At 40.5% G+C, this 21,222-nt stretch overlaps 1 protein-coding gene across 5 annotated transcripts in view; it reads right to left on the reverse strand.

Annotated features, from left to right (window-relative positions):
- KIFAP3 (kinesin associated protein 3) overlaps nucleotides 1-21,222 on the reverse strand; it is a 129,815-nt gene that overhangs the window by 20,067 nt on the left and 88,526 nt on the right. For all 5 annotated transcript variants that reach the window (XM_029081022.2, XM_007668874.4, XM_029081026.2 and 2 more), the window contains exons 18-19: nucleotides 17,460-17,649; nucleotides 9,458-9,557 (exon numbers count right to left, since the gene is read on the reverse strand). In XM_029081022.2, coding sequence (XP_028936855.1) covers nucleotides 9,458-9,557; nucleotides 17,460-17,649 — 290 coding nt within the window. The remainder of the gene's footprint in view (nucleotides 1-9,457; nucleotides 9,558-17,459; nucleotides 17,650-21,222) is intronic.

Raw genomic sequence — 21,222 nt, forward strand, 5'->3', positions numbered from 1 at the left:
ATCCCTTCGTAAAAGAGTCGAAGCAAAATCACTAGAAAAAAAGCCCAAGGAAGTTAACTCACGGCACAAATCACATCCCCACACTCTGGACAATTCTGAGGCTATTTTATATATTTAGCAATTGGTTTGCCAAGACCTGATCCGAGATCCTTCTTTTTCTCCCATTTACCTTCTCTGCCTCTCGGTTTTGAAACATAACTGGATATAATCTGTGACAATCTTCAAATAAGCTAGAACTTTGAGAATGCCGGTTCTCATAAACACTGGAACCTTAAGCAACTTGTATCTACCAACCTCAAATTCAACGATGTGCAGTTAACTGGGCCAAGTCTGCAGAAGAAAGGCATTTGTAAACAAGACCTTGGTATTACATGAGGTTAATATGTAATGAAAGCCCACTTACCTTTTTTTTTTAATTCTATTAAATCTTACTATAAACTGCCTCTCAACACAATCCATTGGCTGGGAAATATATTAGGCTGCTATTTGGACTGCAGTGAACCCTGCAGACTAAGTTTTCTGACGAACAAAGTCTTAAACCTTGTTTTCCTTTGACCTTTCAAGATGTTCCTAAACAACATATTTTGAAAAAAATCTTACCGATACAAGGCTGTTGAGGGAAAAATGGAGTTAGACTGAAGGACTTTTAATTCCTTTCTCCTACTGCTGCAAATGAGATGCATTAGTTTAAGTCTGTTACTAGATCCGCCCCTCATATGGTTTCATTATTGAAGCCCACAATTGGTTCAGAGAGTGATAACTTGTACAGGAAATAAATGTTGCAAATGTTGAAAAGCTGATAATAATTTAAATCCAAGTATAAAGAATTAACTGAATTAACATGGGCAGATTTATGAATGCCGAAACTCGGTATCACATGCAGTTGTAATTATTGGCAAAACCTATTAAGCTTGCAGTCTTATTATTCTGATAAATATGTAACAAAAGGGAACTACAAAATATCTTCTGTTCTTCACTACATGGTTTATTTTCCTCGGCTGGACTGTTAAATATACAGTAAAGTTTTCTCTAAAAGTTAGAGAAATTATGCAAAATGGATATTCTAGTTACGATCAGAAATATTTTTCTTTCATTTGATATGCAATCTTAATGGACCTCGTAAAAAGCATTAAAAACAAAAAATCATCAAGCAAGCTAAGAGAGTATAAGGCCCAACATTTAGACAGTCAGCCTAGACTGTGAAGCACTCAACTGTTTGAAAGAGGGCAGGAAAAGATGGAGTTTTGCTCATTTATTTTATGATTACCCCATTAATAGTAGTTGCTTACATTTATTTTATGACTGACCCATTTGAAAACAAACAAAAAGAAATATAGCCCCACTTCAAAATGCTTTCAAATTATAAAGTAACTTTAATCCCCATGAGATGACTACCAAGGGAAGCAGCGTGGCCTAGTGGATACAGCCCGGGCCTGGGAGTCAGAAGGACCTGGGTTCGAATCCTGGCTCTGCCACCTGTCAGCTGTGGGCCAGTCACTTAGCTTCTCTGTGCCTCAGTTACCTCATCTGGAAAGTGGGGATGTAGACTAGGAGCCTCATGTGGGAGAACCTCATTACCCTGTATCTACCCCAGCGCTTAAAACAGTGTTCTGCACATAGTAAGCGCTTAAATACCAACATTACTGAGTAGTAAGCGCTTAATACCAACATTTTAATCCCGGCTCTGCCACTTGTCTGCTGTGTGACCAAGGGCAAGTCACTTCACTTCTCTGGGCCTCAGTTGCCTCATCTGTAAAAGGGGGATGAAGACTGTGAGCCTCAAGTGGGACATGGACTGGGTCCAACCAGGTCCATTTAGAACAGTGCCTGACATATAGGAAGCACTTAGAAAATTCCATTAAAAAAAATAAAAAAATAGGAAACTAGTCTCCACTTCTCCCTTACCGAGGGAGCACGTTACAAAGGCTCTTGTGAGTGTGCTGAAATCTTATCCTTTTCTGTCTAGCAATAAACTGGCAAATGAAAACTGATGATAATTCCTGTAGGATCACCCCAACCGGCCCGACGACTGAAGAGAACTGACTGCCTGTCCAAGGAGGGACTGTAAGGGGGCCAGCTTTCCGACTTCTTTCTGGTCCAACCTGGGAGGAGCAAACCTAAAAGGAGTTCTTCAAAGCCTTATTGAAGGCACTTCTCCTTCAAGAGACCTTCCCTGACTAAGCCCTCATTTCCTTTCCTCCTACTCCCTTCTTCGTCGCTCTGACTTGTTTTCTTTATTCACCCAGCTCAACTCAGCTCCAGGGCACTTATGTACACATCCATAATTTATTTATACTGACGTCCGACTCCCCCTCTAGACGGTAAGCTCATCGTGGGCAGGGAATGTTTCTACTGCCTCTGTTCTATTCTACTCTCCCAAGTGTTTAGTATAGTGCTCTGCACACAGTAATCGCTCAATAAATGACCGAGTTCTAGGTGGCCATGACAAGTATTGAGGCTCAATACTCTAAAGCACAGAGGCAATGTAAAAGAAAGTGGTGGAGTGTTCCTCAGGGCATCATGAGGACATCATAAAGTGCATGGAGACGCGGCAGCTCAGCTTAGAGGAAAAAGCACATGGGCTTGGGGGTCAGGGAACTGTTCGGTTTTTTTTTTTGGTCTTTTTTTAAACGGCATTTGTTAAGTGCTTATGATGCCAGACACTCTACTGAGGGCCGGGGTAGACGAGAGTTAATCCCAGCTCTGCCACTTGCCTGCTGTGTTACCTTAGGCAAGTTACTTAACTGCTCTGTGCCTGTTTCTTCATTTGTAAAAGAAGATTTAAACGTCTGTTCTCTCTTATACTGTGACTGTCATGTGGAACGGGGCCAGTTTCTAATCTGTTTGAACTGTACCTACCACAGGGCTTAAGAGCAATGCTTAGTGCCTAACAGGCACTTAACATATACTATGTTAATAAACATATTATCATTAAAGATAATGATAAATAATGATAATTATTATGGAGATCTGAATATGCAGGTACATAAAGCTCTTTACCCTTTCCAGCCTCTTTGGCTGGTACCCTTTCCAACCTTTATTCGTAGGAGCAATGACACACCGTCGACCTTAAGACGCAAATGATTGTTTCCTATTGAGAGCTCCTAAATACTCGGCATTTTGCTCCGTGGCACTTGCAGAGACAGGATCTTGTGATAATAGTGGAAAGGGCACTATTTTTCAGTTGGAAAAATTACCCTCATTATCATCATCATTTAATCATTATCGGGATTGATCATTATCATCATCATTTAATTTAAAATGGGGAGTAAGACTGTGAGCCCCACGTGGGACAACCTGATTCCCCTGTGTCTACCCCAGCGCTTAGAACAGTGCTCTGCACATAGTAAGCGCTTAACAAATACCAACATTATTATTAACATTATTATTAATTTATTCAGTGCTCACTGCGTGCACGGCACCGAACTAAACATGTGGGAGAGTGCAATAGAAGAGATGGGATCCCTACCCTCGAGAAATTTACAGTTTAACGGGGAAGCCAGACATTAAAATTGGAAAGGACAACGTCCGAGTGTATTAGAGAAGACTCTCAATATTATATGCAGAGGAAGGGAACAGGGACCCCGATGGAAACAAAAGGAAGCCAAAGGCACTCAGAGTGCAAGACCGGTTTCCAAGTGCTTTCAGAAAAATTATGGATGTGTTTGATTTGGGAGCAAGGACCTCTAACCCCGTCTCAAAGCTCAAACCACACGGGTCACTCTTCAAAGGCAAGTGGACTAAACTTCCCCGAGGACAAGTGCTCCCCGTATGGACAGAATAAAGATGCAATTAGAGGGCCAGAAATAGGAGGGAAAGGTTGCTTCGGGTTCCAGATAAAAATTCATACTGTATTCATTCACTCCTCAGAATCAGAAGGCTCCGAAAAACCTTTGGCTCGGGTTACTTCTCCTCCGGCCCTGGCGGTTAAGCCCTGCACCTACGGACCAACCAAAGGGAGGGAGAACTCCAGGCCCTCTGAAAAATATTTTTAAAGCCCCAAGGAAAACTCGGCAGTCATTTCAAAAATTTTTTCACATTGTTTATGAAAATTGGATTCGTATAAAAGTAGAAATATAGACCATTTTTACAGCAACAAAAACTGATTTGTAAAAGCTGGAATCGGTTTAAAAATATGCTTCACATGAGGTTCTTGTTAGACTCACAAAGTCAGAGTCACCCAAGAAAAGCACTAAAAAGCACAGTGCGGATATATGGTGCAGAATGCAAAAAAGCTAGACTCGGGCCTATTATTTTTAATTAGCTTCGATAGCAAGTCCCACTTTACTTTCTAACACCAGTTCAGATTTGGGGAGGGGGAGGCTTACATCTGACGCCTCGGGATTGGCAACTCCACCGCTTATGCCTCGGAGCCCTAATGCATTTTGCATTAGCTCTAAATGTCGGGAAATCCCGACGCCAGGCGCCAAGGGGTTCAAAACGATAGTGACACATGTCTAAAACTGGGATCTGCTGTTTGAGTGCCAGTGTCTATTTTATCAAACATCCAGTCTCCTTTGCCGAACAGGGAAGCATGTTTGCAGCCGTTTTTGCTGGTTCCAATTAGGTTACCTCACTGTATTATAAAAATGTGGGCATTCCCATTAAAAAGAACCCAGAAATCTGGACGAGAAGAAAGAAGGAAACCTAGTGTGCTTGTTGAGCTGTTCTCCAAGTCTGGTTTCTTCAGTTAAAAGGTGAAATTGGGGGATTTTTATATGGGGTTTTACTTTCAGTTAGAAATGGCCTGGGAACAAATGGGGGGTGATTTCCCTTCTGCATGGCACAAAAATGGCTACACAACAAACCTCCTACCCTCTAGTACAAGGGTGCTGGAGTTCACATGGTTCCATCTTCAGCGCTTAGAACAGTGCTTTGCACATAGTAAGCGCTTAACAAATGTCATCATTATTATTCTTATTAAGACTGAAGAATGAGGGAAGGGAAAACAGAGGTTTGATCGGACTAAAGAGCAACCGCGTGAGGCCTCTGGATAGGAATGTCATCTTAACCTCTAATTTGAGGGTGCTTGCGTTGAAACCTTTACCGATAATGATGTTCGGAACGATGATAACGACTCTTCTCCCAAACTGGGGAGATCGAACTGGCTTCTGATTGGCTTCGGGTACCTTTTCAGACTTATGCCTAGGAGTACCTATTAGCTACAGTATCAGTGGGGACATATGCCTATTTGAGAAAAATAGGATCAGTGAGTCAGGGCCTCCATAGATGTCCCCAAACCAAGAACTAGCTTGACCCGGATTTTCCTGGGGGGCATCTACAGCCCACAACAGACCCCCCTCCCCTCGCTTGAGGCAGCCCCAAACCTCTAGCCTACCTGGGTACCCCATGAGATTCTGATAATTGCACTTCCTAGCACTGTGGTCTGAATTGGCTGTGTTTTGCACTTAGGTCTGTACCCTTTTAGCACTTGATAGTCACCCCATCCTCAGCCCCACAGCACATCTGCACATATCCATAATTTATTGATATTAATGTCTACACTGTAAGTTCCTTGTAGGCAGGGAACGTGTCTACCAGCTCTGATGTATTGTACTCTCCCAATCACTTAGTTCAGTACTCTGAACACAACATTCTGTTGCCGAACTGTACATTCCAAGAGCTTAGTAGAGTGCTCTGCACACAGTAAGCACTCAATGAATACGACCGAATGAATGAATGAACAAGAGCTCTATAAATACCAGTGTGGCCTAGTGGATGGAGCATAGGCCTGGGAGACAGAAGGACCTGGGTTCTACTCCCGACTCCATCTCTTGTCTCTTGTGTGACCTTAGGCAAATGATTTAACTTCTCTATGCCTCAGTTGCCTCATCTGTAAATTGGGGATTAAGACTGTGAGTCCACGCCCTCGGGGGACAGGGACTGTGTTCAACCTGACCATCGTGTATCTACCCCGGCGCTGAGTACAGTGCCTGGCACATAGAAAGTCCTTAAATACCATTTAAAAAAACCCCAAATCAAAAAGAACAATCATGGATTGTTTTGGGGGAACCACCAGTGATTCTCCAAGCTTAGCATAAGCCTGCTTCAACCAGAGAATCGGGGATGAATACGAGGGAGTAGATACTCCGAGAGGTGGCTCATAGGGTTCCTGCTCACCTTGCAGAATCACAAACGGAAAGCTCGCTAAATGGTAGCAATTCAGATCCCATATATGCAACCTTAACTGTTAAGCTTGCTGGTATTCCTTGACAGTACTCAGTTTATCACAGATTCGGAGGGCCTTAAGTTACCTTCAAAGTTTTACAACATTTCCCTACCTCCAGACAAGATTCTCCTTATATCCAGATAGATGAGATCAGATTCCATTGTTCTAAGTTCTTCAGCCTTTTGCTGTTTCCCTCTGCTACCATGCCAAAAGAAATCTTTTCAGTAGTGAAGCTAAATCCCTTGTGCTGCAGTTCAAATACACTTCCTTTTGCTTTGCCTTTAGTAGATATGGCAAACAACTGTTCGTTATGCTCTCTGAACATAATAGCCTATACATCTACTAGACCATTACCGTATATTTTACCTATAAATTTTCCAAATCATAATTCTTTGAAATCCTAATTTCTGTCGTTAGTCTATATTCTCTAGCAAGTTTTTAATTTCTCTATCATTCAATGCATCATGATTTCCCATTATCTAATCATATCCCCAAAATGGCATCTTTTATATTATTCTTAAGGATTTAAACTTTTTTAGAATTTCATAAGACATATAAAATGCCATAAAATCGATTTAAAATCAGTTTCCTCTTATGGACAAAGAAAAATTACAGAAAATTTATGAAAGAAGGCATCCCATTTGACCGAAAGGAACTAGATCAAAGACCAAAGAGTAGGGTCAATTATGAAAGAACTAGTAAAGGAAAATCTGAGATTTTAGTGACACTGCGTATTATTAGACTTGTTCATCTCTCTTGCTTAAAGATGACCTTTTCCAATTTAAAACTAACATCCAAAATGAAACTAAAGGAATTCACGATCAACTAGTATCTTCTGGAAATATAGAAAAGAAAATAGTGGTTCAAATCTGAGAATCCTTTTCTTTTCTTTTCTTTTTTTTAAGGACAAGAGCTTACCAATTCCCTTTTCTCAAAAGAAATTTTCAGAAAGTGAAAAATTTTCCAACTCCAAATTGGTGTTAAAATTTACAAGAAGCATTTTGCTTCAAATGTAAATATATCATACCAACTGCTCATCTAAGCAAAATTAGGTTAAAATTGTGGCAAGAATTTTCCGAGTGGGAAATGAAAGGATATTTTAATCTCTATTTTTTAGACGGTGCTATTAGGACACAAAGAGGTTGTGATTTGTCCAAGGACTCCCAACAAGTTGCTAATAGAGCCAGAATCCTGAACTCTTTGGTATCCAAATCCTAGCTTAGCCTCTGACCAATGCTGCCAAAACCTTTTTTTTTTTTTAAATTGCAGAATCACCAATTATCTGTAGAATATTACTTTTACCAGTAATATGGCAAACAACTGTTCGTTATGCTCTCTGAACATAATTTATGAACAGTCATGATTTTAATCACTGGTCCTTTAACTTAGTTTTCATAAGAAAACTTCATCATTCCACCACGAATCACAAAATGATGGGCAATACCTGAAGAGCATCATTTCCTCCTCTTCTCAAAAGACCTGATTACCCTTACAGCTGTAGCAGCTCTACTTTGTCAGTATTATGAGGGACAGAAAAAACCTGTTAAAACTGATTTTGTGACTGAGTTTTGGACTTCATAAATCAGTTTCTCTGGATGATAATCTAGTATATTAATTGCTTTATGCAGGTCTAAGAAATCTTATGACAGGAGATTCAAAAGCAGTTCAACAAACCTATAATAAGGGTGGCAACTGACAGCCTTCGTAGACACTGGACATTGAGAGAGGAACTTGTCACCTTCTGTGTCATTCATTGATTCAATAGTATTTACTGAGTGCTTACTCTGTGCAGAGCATTGTACTAAGCACTTGGAATGTACAATTCAGCAACAGATAGAGACAATCCCTGCCCAACAACGGGCTCAAAGTCTAAATAGGGTGTCACGATGGGCCCTCAGAATAACACAATGAAATCATTCGCAACGTTTCTCAGAATTCTACCCCAATTCTGTTTCTGCTCCAAACTTAGATTGCCTCTCTGTGAGTCTCCCGTCCTCCCAGCTTGTCCAGAGTTGGTGCGTTCCTCTCCTAGGTCCCTCTGACCACAGGTCCTGCTTTGGAACTGAAGAACTTTGTGGAAGGAACCAGAGAGAAGGGAAGCTGGATGCTTAACATAAAAATACCAAGTCTGCCACTTGTCTGCAGTGTGACATCGGGCAAGTCAATTCACTTCTCTATGCCTCAGTTTCCTCATCTGCACAGTGGGGATTAAATCCGACTCCCTCCTTAGACCGTGAGCCCCATGGGGGACAGAGACTGTATCCATCCCAATTACCCTGTAGCTAACCCAGTGCTTAGAACAGTGCATGACATTCAATAAGCACTTAGCACATACTATAATTATTATAAAAAAAGTACAGGGCCTCATCTCTAATGGACAGGGCAAAAAAGGGCTGTTCGATATAAAGATGGACAAATGCCATCTTTATATGGACAGCTTAAAATGGACGGCTTAAAGGAGATGTTGTTAAACAAGTCGCGATTAGACAAACCCCAACCCCAATGAGACAGTATAATTTTCATTATGCCGTAGAAATATTGGTCGTAGACCAGGAGAGTCAGTTTCAATTTTCTCTCAAAAATTCTCTCAAAAATTCACTCCAAGAATCAGAACAGTTGGATATGAAACTTCAAGGCACAACTAAAGGGTTGAGCTAAAGAAAAAGGATCTCACAGCTCTAGGAATTACCCCATTATATGTGGCGGAGAAAACATCATTTACCCTTCTGGCAAGATTTTCAAAGATTATGATACCAAGCAGTGAAGCTGGAAATCAACTGAGGAAAAGTTAGTAAAAAAACATAAAACAATGCTGGCAGGTCAGATTTTTTTTTTGAACAGTTAACATAAAAAATATTGGAAAAAGGCAACAATTTAATCAAAAATTCAAATGTTCCTTTAAGTCATTTCCAAACAATGAAGTCTGAATAATTGTCATAATGTATAATGACTTGTGTGTTCTCATTTTCTGTTCTGTTTTTATTGAATTTGGAAAGCTGTCAGGAAACATTCTGGATATATTAATGCATCAGAAGTAATGTTTGTTTCAAAAGATAGCCTGGATTTTCCAAAGTGTTGAAACACAATGCTTTTTTTCTGATCTATGATTTCCAAAAACATTTTTTTATATAACATGACTAAGTTAATAAAAACTTACAGTTGAGAAAAAAAAACCTTTTTAAATGGGAAAAAGTAGAAAACTGAACATATCTGGGTTCTTAAAAGTCAAAAGGAAATCACCGTTTCTTCAAACAGGACTGATTTAGTTCTCTCTACAGAGGTGGTTACCTGCTTGGGAATGAGTGCTGCCCCACCAGATCTCCATTTTGCAGGTGAAATTCATTGAAGAACTCAGGACTCACTGTTCCTTCAGGGACCAGAAGTCCATCTGAAACACACAGAAACAAAAAGTGAGACAAGTACCCCGAGGGGTGAGATAAAGGGAGTTGACTAAAAAAAGAAAAATTACAGTAACAGTTTTCATTTACATTTTTGACTAGGTGGCAAGCAAAAGTCAGTCTAATGTAAAAAAAAAAAAATAGTAATAAGTAGTATTTAAGTGCTTACTATATGCCAAGGATTGTACTAAGCGCTGGGGTAGATGCAATACAATCAGATCAGATACAGTCTCTGCCTCACATGGGTCTCACAGTCTAAAAGTGTGAACTTGGAGTCCTACATTTCATAATCAATCAATCAATGGTATTTACTAAGCACCTACTATGTGCAGATCACTGTACTAAGCACTTGGATGAATACACAGAACTGGTGGACACATTCCCTGCTCATAACAAGCTTACAGTCTACTCACTCAATCGAATTTATTGAGCACTTGGAAAGTACAATTCAGCAAGAGAGAGAGACAATCCCTGTCCACTCCGGGCTTACAGTCTAGAAGGGGGAGAGACAGACATCAAAACAAGTAAAAAGGCATCAATGTAAATAGAATTATAGATATATACAGACATTAATATAAATTTATTATATAATTTAGAGATATGTACATAGCCAATACTATGAGTTTGTAACTTGTATTTACAGACAACCTCAGATTTTGACCCCTCCTTCGTCTGTAATGGCACCTGGCTTCAGAGTGCCTTCCTCCCTCTACCTTTCTGACCCTGACTAGCCATCAACCGATCAGTGATATTTGTTGAGTGCTTACTGCATGTAGAGCGCTTGGAAAAGTACAATAGAGTTGGTAGACATGATTCCTGCTCACAGTGAGTTTACAGTCTAAAGGGGACAGACAGTAAAATAAACTACAGTTAGCAGAAATAGGTATAAGGGTATTTACATGGGGGCTGTGAGGCTGGGTTGAACATCAAAGTCTTTAAGGAACACACAGTCAAGGGAATAGTTGACCCAGAGGGGAAGGAGCATAAAATAAATGAGGGCTCAGTCAGGGGTAGCCTCTTGTAGATGTGATTTAAGGAGGGTTTAGAAGATGGGGAGAGTGGTGGACTGTTGGATGTTAAGGGGATGGGAGTTCAAGGCCCGAAGGAGGATGTTGGTAAGGGGTCGGTGGTGAGATAGATAAGACTGTGTTTCAGAGAGTGCAAGTGGCCACACATATTCTCATTCGCAAACACACAGTCTTAACCCTAAGGGAGCACACTGCTAAACTGTATTCTGAGGCGGCTGGGATAATTCTGAGCAGGTCTTTTTTTTTAAAGGTGCTTTTTTCTGGTATTTGTTAAGCACTTATTATGTGTCAAACACTGTTCTAAGTGCTGGGGTAGGTATAGGTTAATTAGGTCAGACACAATCCCTGGCCCATGGGGCTCACAATTAAGTAGGAGGGATAACAGCTATTTCATCCCTACTTTGCAATTGAGGGAACTGACCCGCAGATTAGTTAAATGACTTGTCCGAGGTCACACGCAGCCAGCCATCGGCAGAGCTGGCATTAGAACCCAGTCCTCTCTCAGGCTGGTACTCTATCCACTAAGGCCACATTTCTTGAGTTCAGTTGGTGGGTTCCAAGACTGGAACAACAAATTGCGGAAGAGTTTAGAACTAGTTACTTACCTCTGGCTGGACGGGTTATCTGCTATTTTGCATATTCTTGCAATAGCTTCTCTTCAGTGAGAACCCAGAAGGAACGGAGCACTCCACCAGAGGATCTGCTAGAGTGTCTGCACCCAATGGACACTGAATAAAAGTTGTCACAAGTCACTACACTTTGTTTCAACTTTATTAGGAGTCAAGAGTGAGTTAAAGATCATCTGTGCAGCAAGATATTATCCTGTCAGCACTGGGTCCAGTTCACACAACCGCACTCTCCCACACCTCTCTGCTTATTATGTCGGGCAGTACTTAAATATACAGGCAGTTATCTTTGACTTGAGCAGAAATGCATATGGATTACAAGACTGTTTTCTTCTCACCTCCCTGGCCACTCCCAGTTAATGCATTTTCTCCCCAGAATAAGCCACAAAGGAAGCTATTCATAACCAGACTCCTCATCCAAAAGTATGACTTTAGAGGAAGCCACAATAAGTGGTCCAATTTTTTCCACTTCAGAAGCAAAGTATCTCATAAATCAAAAGACCAGACCAACAACAACAAAAATCTGAAAAATAATGGAATTATGACACGTTCCAAGACGTGAGAGATTTATCAGAATGTGAGTTTAACAGTTCAATAAAAATCAGCTTTTGGATGGTGACGAGGCTCCATGCAAGTGTGGGAGCAATTAACGGGGTCAAGACCACAAAATCAACAAGTTCCTCTGTTAAATTAAAACCAAATATTTAAGGATTGGGATTTTGAAGAAATTTACTAAATCGAGAGGAACAAAGCTAAGCTGACATGCCAAAATAAAATGGGTCTTACACTTGCAAACTGAATGAAAGAAAAGAGGGCAGGATTCCTTCTTATGTCAGTGGAATAAAAGAAATTCTTAAATTTATAGAACTATCACAGATTTAAGGGTAGTGCAAATAGAAATGATATCGCAATTAAGTCAAAAGCATGAAGCATGTATAGGAAGCATGAACTACCTAAATATGCCAGAAGAGGAAATTAATAAATGAAAAATGTTGGTTGGTTTTCAAAATCTTCCTTTTGCATTCAGCACTTCCACTGAGTTCAAAGTGAGTATAGAAGTACCCCAAAGATGCAGAGGATGCAGTAGGGTAGGAAATTGGGCCCCCTAAAAAGAAAAAAAATGAGTGCAAACCAAAAAGAAGTGGAAGTCTTCTATGGAAATGAAGTCAGACTACCTATAATTATCATTTAATAGGAATAAAATCAACTTGAACCTAACCTGGTTAAAACAGAAGCTTCATTAATAGCCTTAAAGACCAGTGAGGTTCCCTTGGGAAACTGCCTTTTTTAGTATCCTCAATGGCCTTCTGATAGAAAGGAAGATTGTCTGGCTCTAAAGCCCAAACAATTTATTACCTTCTCAACAGTAACATCAGGCCCAATATTTAGGGAATCAGCACTGGAGAACACAGTGCCTCTTGAAACCTTCATTTGGTCTTGAATGCCATGCCCCCGCCGCCCCCGTGCCTAGATTTTACTTTATGAACTGCTCCTCTTTCACGTTGTTTTTGTTTTTCAATAAATGGAGGAATTGAGGGAAAATGCACTCATGGCCACACAGCACTATGAAAATAAATAAGGGATGGAATAAACCAAGAATTTCTGATTCTGAAACTCCACCTCTAATCAAAGAGATCACTGTCAAGGTCAAGGAGCTTTTGGAGTGGCTGGCAGGCATCCTTACAGCTTCTGATTTGCTAAAGCTAACTGGTAGGGAAGAAGAGAAGCGGCATGGTGGAGTGGATGAAGCATGGGCCTGGGAGTCAGAAGATCGTGGGTTCTAATCCCGGCTGCACCACTTGTCTGCTGGTGTGACTCTGGGCAAGTCGCTTCATTTCTCTGGGCCTCAGTTACCTCAACTGTAAAACAGAGATTGAAACTGGAAGCCCCATGGGGGACAGGGATTGTGTCCAATCCGATCTGCTTGTATCCATCCCAGCAGTTAGGTACAGTTCCACAATTACAAATGCCACAATTATTATTAAGTGGGGAGAGAGAGAGAGAAGGGGTGGCCCAATTAAGGGATGAAAAAGAGCAGCTAAGTGGGAAGGGTATGACTTGGGAAGCAGCAGGGGGAGGCCACAGGCTAGGTGGGAAAAAAGTGGGGTGGTGACCCAGCTGGGTAAAAGCAGTAGGGAGAGGCTAGGCTGGGCCCAGGGAAAATCGTGAGGAGAATGGCCATCTGGACCAGGTTTGGGGAACAGTTGCCCTAGGCTGGTAAAAGCAGTAGGGGTGACCCAACAGGGGAAACAGCCCATGGAAAGATGGCAGGAATCCTCTCACCCAGGCTGAGAACAAGTTAGGTCTACTCATCTTACAGCTAAAAAAAGATCATGAAAAGAAGGAATCGATCAATTCCTACACATCCTTGCCCTGTGTGAAAGAGATCAAACTATCCAAAACAGTAATACAATAGAAAGATTTTGTGTATGAACAACACATTTCTAAAGAGCTTCGCGTGTGTTTTACGGACTTTGGTTGAGAGGTGGATGGAGTGGCAGGAAATGTGGGCAGGATCAAGGCAAATTTTATTAGCCAGATAGAATTTATTTCTGAAGGTCTAAATGACTAGTGAAAGTCATTTGCCAAGGGGAAATATTTTTTCTCAGAATTCACTCCTTCATTCGGTAGCATTTATTGAGCTCTGTGTGCAAAACATGGTACTAAGTGCTTGGGAGAGTGCAATACAGCAATAAAGAGACATATTCCCTGCCCGCAAGGAACTTACAGCCTAGAGGGCAGGCAGATATTAACATAAATATATTACAGATCTGTATGTAAGTGCTCTTTATACCAAGAGTTACTTGGTAGAAAAATCAGAAGTTATAAAAAGTGTTCTTGCACATAATCCCTGCTTTTAACTTCACCATATTTATAAGGTGTGACAAAAATCTAGAAATCAAACTAAAATTAAAATAACACGTTTAGATAACATTAGAAAAAAATAACACTGCTTAGGAATAAACTAATCTAGGTGGAAAGAAGGAAGTAGAACAGGAGTTGACTGACTTCTTAAACCATAAATTCCTCTTCAACACACCTAACTCAAAAGGTACAGAATAACGTAGTGCAGCGAAAGGCTCTCTAGAAACAGAAGACTACAATTTCATCCTGCTCCTGTGACCAAATGAGCCATTTCAACTTCAGCGGTTAATGAAGTCTCAGAAAGTCACAATGGAATTACTTTTAATTACTGACTGGACAGGAAAAACTGAACTTTACACTTTTCGACTGAAGCACAGACACATTTCATCCCTGTGTAAGAACAATAAGAGAAGAGCTTCATTCTCAATATGCCAGAATATCCCGATGTCTATCCCGACCGCAAAGCATGTCATTCACAAATGTTTAAGTGGTTAAGAAAAAGAGGCTGATATATCTGGAAAGAGCCTCCGGGGTCACGTATCAGATAGCAACATTAGATTCCCATAAAAGAACAAGGAGGAAACAGATGTAATGCGAATGATATTTTAATAGTTTAACAGAAGAGAGAGAGAGATTCTAATGACTAGGAAGTAGCAAATGTCACTCCGTTTTAAAGTAAAAGAGATAAGATCCAGGGAATCACAGGCCATTTAGCTTAACCTCTGTGGTCGGAAAAAACTCCTAAAGTTGCTTTTACAGGAAACAACCCAAAGTTACTTATAGACCTGAGGGCTTATATAAGATGTCCTAGGCATTTAAACAAATCTCCTCCTGTGTTACAAATTTACCCGATGGGAAGATAATACAGTGGTGGGGGATAAAAGGAATGAAGCTGACATTATCTAGATTTCCCAAAGCATTTGATGAGGTGCTACGGCAATTCATTTAAGAGATAACAGCTCATCGGGAAAGTGATTGACTAGACCCCAAATGAATTGGCTGAAACAAGCCAGAAAATGAAAATTAAGGGGATTCTGACAGGAGCGCTACATCTTCATATGGATTACCATTATTTTAGTTCGGTGGTCAAATATCCATAGGCCGAACAACTAAAACAGGAAAAAGGCAAGAGGAGGAAACGTTTGAAAGGACAAGATGTCCATTAGAATTATATCCATCTTTCAATATCAGGTCAGAAGCAAGAGTTAAACACACATTGTAGGGTTAATGGAGTAAAACATATCCTCCCAGTAAACCACCCCCATAAAAACTCCCCTTCAACTGAACCCTATGTTTTGTCATCACATCAGTATTTCCATTTCCCATGTGAACTCTAATTTTAATAGGTAAAAATGTACAAAATTAGGTTCCATTTTTCACATCCTCCTGGCCTATGGTGAAAGCTACATATCAATATCTCGAGTGTTCAGTATTTATTCAAATTCTGGTGATTTACAAAAAATGTCTATAGGACCAGGTCTTAAAATGCTAATTTTGGGTCAGGGTGATCTGCTAATAAAATTCATTGTTCTAGAACTATTGCCAGTTAGGCTAAAAATGCAAAATACCCAAGTCCCATTTATTTTTGGAAACTTGAAAATACAGGGAAATCAACACAAGAGATTAGGGCACTGCCATACTAATGCAAATGGAAAGGTAGATGCTCATCTTCAAAGCAAGAGATCTGATCTCAGGAACCTCTTGATCTTTTCAAATAACTCACTTCACATATACTTTTAATCATTTTAGCCAGTGGCTATTTGTGCTGCTAGCCTTTATTTAATGAAGGAATTCTGACTGGTTGAGATAAAAGAACTACCCCGCCTGGATTGAAGCCCACGGCAATATTTCAGGATCTACTGTAAAATCCACTTAAGAACACATCTATTTTATTTTTGACTTCAAGGAATAAATAAAAGTCAATCCTTCAGGATTCAATTCTCTATCAAGCATAAAAGGATCATTCACATCCTTGTAAAACACTCTGTATTTACTGGCAACATTTCAATAGTATGTTTAAAAAGATCAGGTATTCACCATTACTGCTGAGATGAAAACCAAAAAGTAAATCAGAAAGTCTGACACAATCATTTACTTGAATATCATTTTCATTTAAGTAGAGTTTTCAAGTTTCTACAGCTGAATATCTGGCAATCTCCTTTCCACTTCCCTCTCTCTCTCCCTCTGCTCAAATGTCAAGTCAGAGGCAAAAGTCTTCCAATAATGTTAAAGCTGTTAGCTACTTGTGGGAAGGGAAGGTATCTATTACATTGTACTCTTCTAAGTGCTTAGTACACTGGTGTGCAGAGAGCAAGCATTCAATAAATACCACTGATTAAGGCAGCATATGCCTAGATGGGCAAAATCTACTGTGACATATCATCACTCTGCAGGGAAGCAGTTTGGCCTAGTGGAAAGAGCACAAGCCTGGGAGTTAGAGGACCTGAGTTCTAATCCTGACTGTCACTTTCCTGCTGAGTGGCTTTGGGCAAGTCGCTTCAGTGTCTCAGTTACCTCATCTGTAAAATAGGGATTAAAGCCGTGAGCCACACGTGGGACATAGACTGTGTCCAACCTGATTAACTTGTAACTACCCCAGCACTTAATACAGTCCCTGCTACCTAGTAAGAGCTTTACAAATACTATATGAAAAAAGCCAGCACACTAAAAAAGGATTCATAAAGCTATCATGGACTTATTTGTTTGAACCAACAAGCTTAACTAACGAAAGAGTATCCGATGGGACTCAGACTTTGTCAGTATGCACCATGCAGTTGTAATCTGTCCAACCTGATTTGCTCATATTCGCCCCAGTGCTTAGAACAGTGTCTGACACGCGATGAATGCTTCACAAATATCGCAGTTATTATTATTATTATTTTTAAGTGGAAAAATAAGCATCCAAAGTAAGTGGGTCTGCTGTACAGCAACCAAGATAGGCCTAACATTCATCATTAGGTGTGAAACAAAATAAAACACAAATCATCAATTTATAAATGCGTTAAATGCGGCTTCTTTTCCAAAGAAGCCAGAATGCTTCAAGATGTCAGCCTCTGTGATACAGTTCTGATAAAGAATAAACTCCTGAAAGGTCATTCACTTCCCTTGGTATTAGCATTTTTCACTGAAAGGACATCAAAGACTATCTTGGATGAAAATGATGGCCACTCAACAGACTGGCTTGGTGTGCAGAGATGTCACACTTAAGACCTTCGCCCAAGGACCATTTATCTACTAAAATGGGCTCTTCTAAAGCCTGGAAAGGACCACAGTTGGCTGATCAGAACTGCAGTTAGCGCTTTCGACACACAATTGGTGCTCGTCGATGTGGCCACGAAGGAAAGACAGAGGAAGATTTTAAAAAGTATCTTACCGGAGCTGTAGTAAAGGTCTGGCCTCTCTAGAATATCGCCTTCGTGGATATATGGCTCAATCCCATCATCCCCATACAAAAATTGTTCATTCTCATCCATCTGGCGACTTTCCACCATCTCCAGCCACTGGGAGTTGTGCCAGCGGAACTTCTCACTCTGGATTTTTTTAGCCCATTCTTCATCATATTCCTATTGAAAATGAACAGCCCATCATTTTACTTCATACTTTTCTGTTGGATCCATCTGCCTTATAACAAACCATCACTACTTCTTTTTTGGATAAAAACTCTTTCGGGAACTTTTTTCTGGTTAAGAAAAGAGAAATGCAGAAATCAATTTACAACTTTCATAATGATAACAACAATGATAATACTAATAGCAGTATTTGTTAAGTGCTTACTTTTTGCCAAGAATTGTATCTAGTGCTGGGGTAGATGTAAGATAAGCAAGCCTCTCATGGAGCGCAAAGTCTAAGTAGGAGGGAGGACAGGTACTGATTCCCCATTTTGCAGATGAGGGAATGGAGGCACAGAGAAGTTATGTGACTTGCCCAAGGTCACACCGCAGGTACATGGCGGAGCTTGGATTAAGACCCAGGTCCCCTGACTCCCAGGCCTGTGCTCTTTCCTCTTGGTTAAAAAAACCCCCCAAAACATACAGGGTAAATGAAGCGATCACATTCCCCTCAAATGATACATACAGCTCTCCAAGTCAACAATTTCTATTGTTGAAAAGTAATTCCACAAATATCTCTTACTTATGACAAGTCAGTGCTGGAATTAACTCTTACTTATGCTTATGCAAACACATTACAGGCAGTTAAATCCCAAAGACTGAATCTTAAAGAGTGACTAACTTTATGTAAGTCCTCATATTTAAGCTTTCAAATAGTCTCATAACTATAATTGTTTGTGGCATACTGGATAGACTGTTTGGCTTTATGTTTACATTCCCCATGTTTGGATAGCTCCTTCCAGCCGATACAACATGTGCTATAAAAATATACTGCATATTTTGCCCAGTGTCCAAGTTTAAAATGCTACAAAGTGTTAATCACTGGAAGATAAATAACAATAGAATCCATTAAGGTTCAGCTTTTCCATCTATATATTTGGGTGAAAAGAATTTTCTGTTGATTGCCCATAATTTGAGACACCCTTGTTTTAGGTCAAGGTGGCTGGGGGCCAAATTCAACTAACGTACCCAAAAGAGGTAACATGTTCAACGGAGATCCCTCTGCTCCTCCCCCTCTCCCTTCCCATCCCCTCAGCACTGTACTCGTCTGCTCAACTGTATATATTTTCATTACCCTATTTATTTTGTTAATGAAATGTACCTCACCTTGATTCTATTTATTTGCTATTGTTTTAATGAGATGTTCATCCCTTTGATCCTATTTATTGCTATTGTTCTCGTCTGTCCGTCTCCCCCGATTAGACTGTAAGGCCGTCAAAGGGCAGGGACTGTCTCTGTTACCGATTTGTACATTCCAAGCGCTTAGTACAGTGCTCTGCACATAGTAAGCACTCAATAAATACTATTGAAAGAATGAATGAACGGAGAAGCCCAGGCAGCTAGTAAGCAATACGCTTTGAGATGTTTTCATTAGCCGAGGCATTTTTCATTGGCCCAAAGGAAATGACTCCAATAATTGCCAAGGACCAAGAGGGTGGACGACAGACAGGAGAAGAGCCCACGCTGAGGGAGGGCACGGTAGAAGACCCCGCCTTGGATGTCCATTGGCCAGAAACCCCAGCAGGTGCCCGGGATTTTCTGGTAACACTCACCAGTGGTTCTTCAATACTATACGAAATAGTGAGTCCTAGTGGAAAGAGCCAAGGACGGGAAGTAGGACACCTGGGTTCTAATCCCAGCACCACCACTTGTGCGCTGTAAGATTCGGGGCAAATCACTTAACTTCTCTATGCCTCAGTTTCCTCATCTGTAAAATGGGCATTAAATTCCTGTTCTCCCATCTCCTTAGATTGCGAGACTCATGTAGGTCTGTGACTGATCTCTTTGAAGTGTACCAACCCCAGAACCTAGTACAAGTGCTTGGCACACGGTAAATGTTGAACAAACGGCATTATTGTTATTATTATTATACTAGATTCTTGTCATCCGACATAAACAACACGTGATTAGCATCTAAGTAGCTTAGAGCCACTGCAGACAAAATGGTATGATTGTAGTGCCCTTTCCTTTCCTCTTCAATTGACTTCAATAATATTATTTCTTTTCTATTGCAGCGTGGCTCAGTGGAAAGAGCACGGGCTTGGGAGTCAGAGGTCAAGGCTCTGCCACTTGTCAGCTGTGTCACTGTGGGCAAGTCACTTCACTTCTCTGTGCCTCAATTACCTCATCTGTAATATGGGGATAAAGACTGTGAGCCTCACGTGGGACAACCTGATAACCCTGTATCTACACCAGCGCTTAGAACAGTGCTCTGCACATAGTAAGCGCTTAACAAATACCAACATTTATTTATTTCTACTCGACAGGTAGAAACAACCCTTTAAGATAATCATGAAGAATGCTACTTGATATTTAGCTGTTCTCCTTCTAAGAACTCCAGCAGATTAATAAGGCCTTAGGAAAAAAAAGGTCACACTTCCACTGGCATCTGGCTTGGGGAGACCACGGTCGAACTTATCATAGTGAATATGGTTGTGTGATGGTTTAAGTTCACAGTCTCCTCCTGAACATAGTCAGTGACTGAAATAAACCCTGACGCTGATGACGGTTAAGAGCCTATGCTTCGATATGCCATTACACAATTTGGGCATTCAGATAATGTGACATACATAGAAGAGTCAAAAACCCGATCCACCAACTACCTATTAGTCAAAAACCAGGACTACATTTCATATTGGAAACTGGCATGATCCGCTCAAGGGCTGGAGGAGGAGGAGGAGGAGGGAGAAAACACATCAAAGTAAGTTAGATCCAAAGATCTCGTTTTTCACATTTTAAACCAAGAAATGTGTACATTCTCCACCCCGAGTGGCTTTCTGAAAAGGATAAATCAACCCCAGGGGCTCGGAGCTTCTACTCCTTTTTAGTACCAGAAAACTGGTCTGTTTGAACTGAACTGTTAAGACAAACTAAAACTCTCTTCTTGCTGGTGAAAATGGCAGTTTGTTTCTAATGCTGGGCAGGAAGCGGACTTTTCATTTTAGTCCAGAAATTAATAACCTGATGAATCATCTGGGTGGTGGAATATGCCAGGGAGATGACAGAAGAACATTATGATCTGAAAGGGATTTATTCTGTTTCTGAGTTCATTAGAAGAAAAGGGAATTCCTGAAAAGAAGAACTAAATTGACTGATTTAAGTTTAAATGGATCTCTGGGATAGAATCATTCATTCATTCAATCGTATTTATTGAGCACTTACTATGTGCAGAGCACTGTACTAAGCACTTGGAATGTACAATTCGGCAACAGACAGAGATAATCCCTGCCCAACAAAGGGCTCAGGAGTTGGGATTCTGCCAACTTTGACGAAAATCTATATAAAAAACATAGGAGTTGCCGAATCCATCAAGAGGTAGACCTAGCTGCTGGAATTGATGGACCACAATCTGTGAGATGTTACAGAACTTGGCAAAAAAAATAAAATAAAATAAAATCCCAAACACACACTCATAATTCATTTAGCCAACTGTGCAGTACTCTGCACGAAGGGAAAAATTCCTGCCTGCTCTTGGGGCGATCAGTTTACGCCCCGCAGTAAGATTTTATTGTCCTAATTTAACCAAAA

Source organism: Ornithorhynchus anatinus, chromosome 16 (assembly GCF_004115215.2).
Source record: "Ornithorhynchus anatinus isolate Pmale09 chromosome 16, mOrnAna1.pri.v4, whole genome shotgun sequence".
Lineage (NCBI taxonomy): Eukaryota > Metazoa > Chordata > Mammalia > Monotremata > Ornithorhynchidae > Ornithorhynchus > Ornithorhynchus anatinus.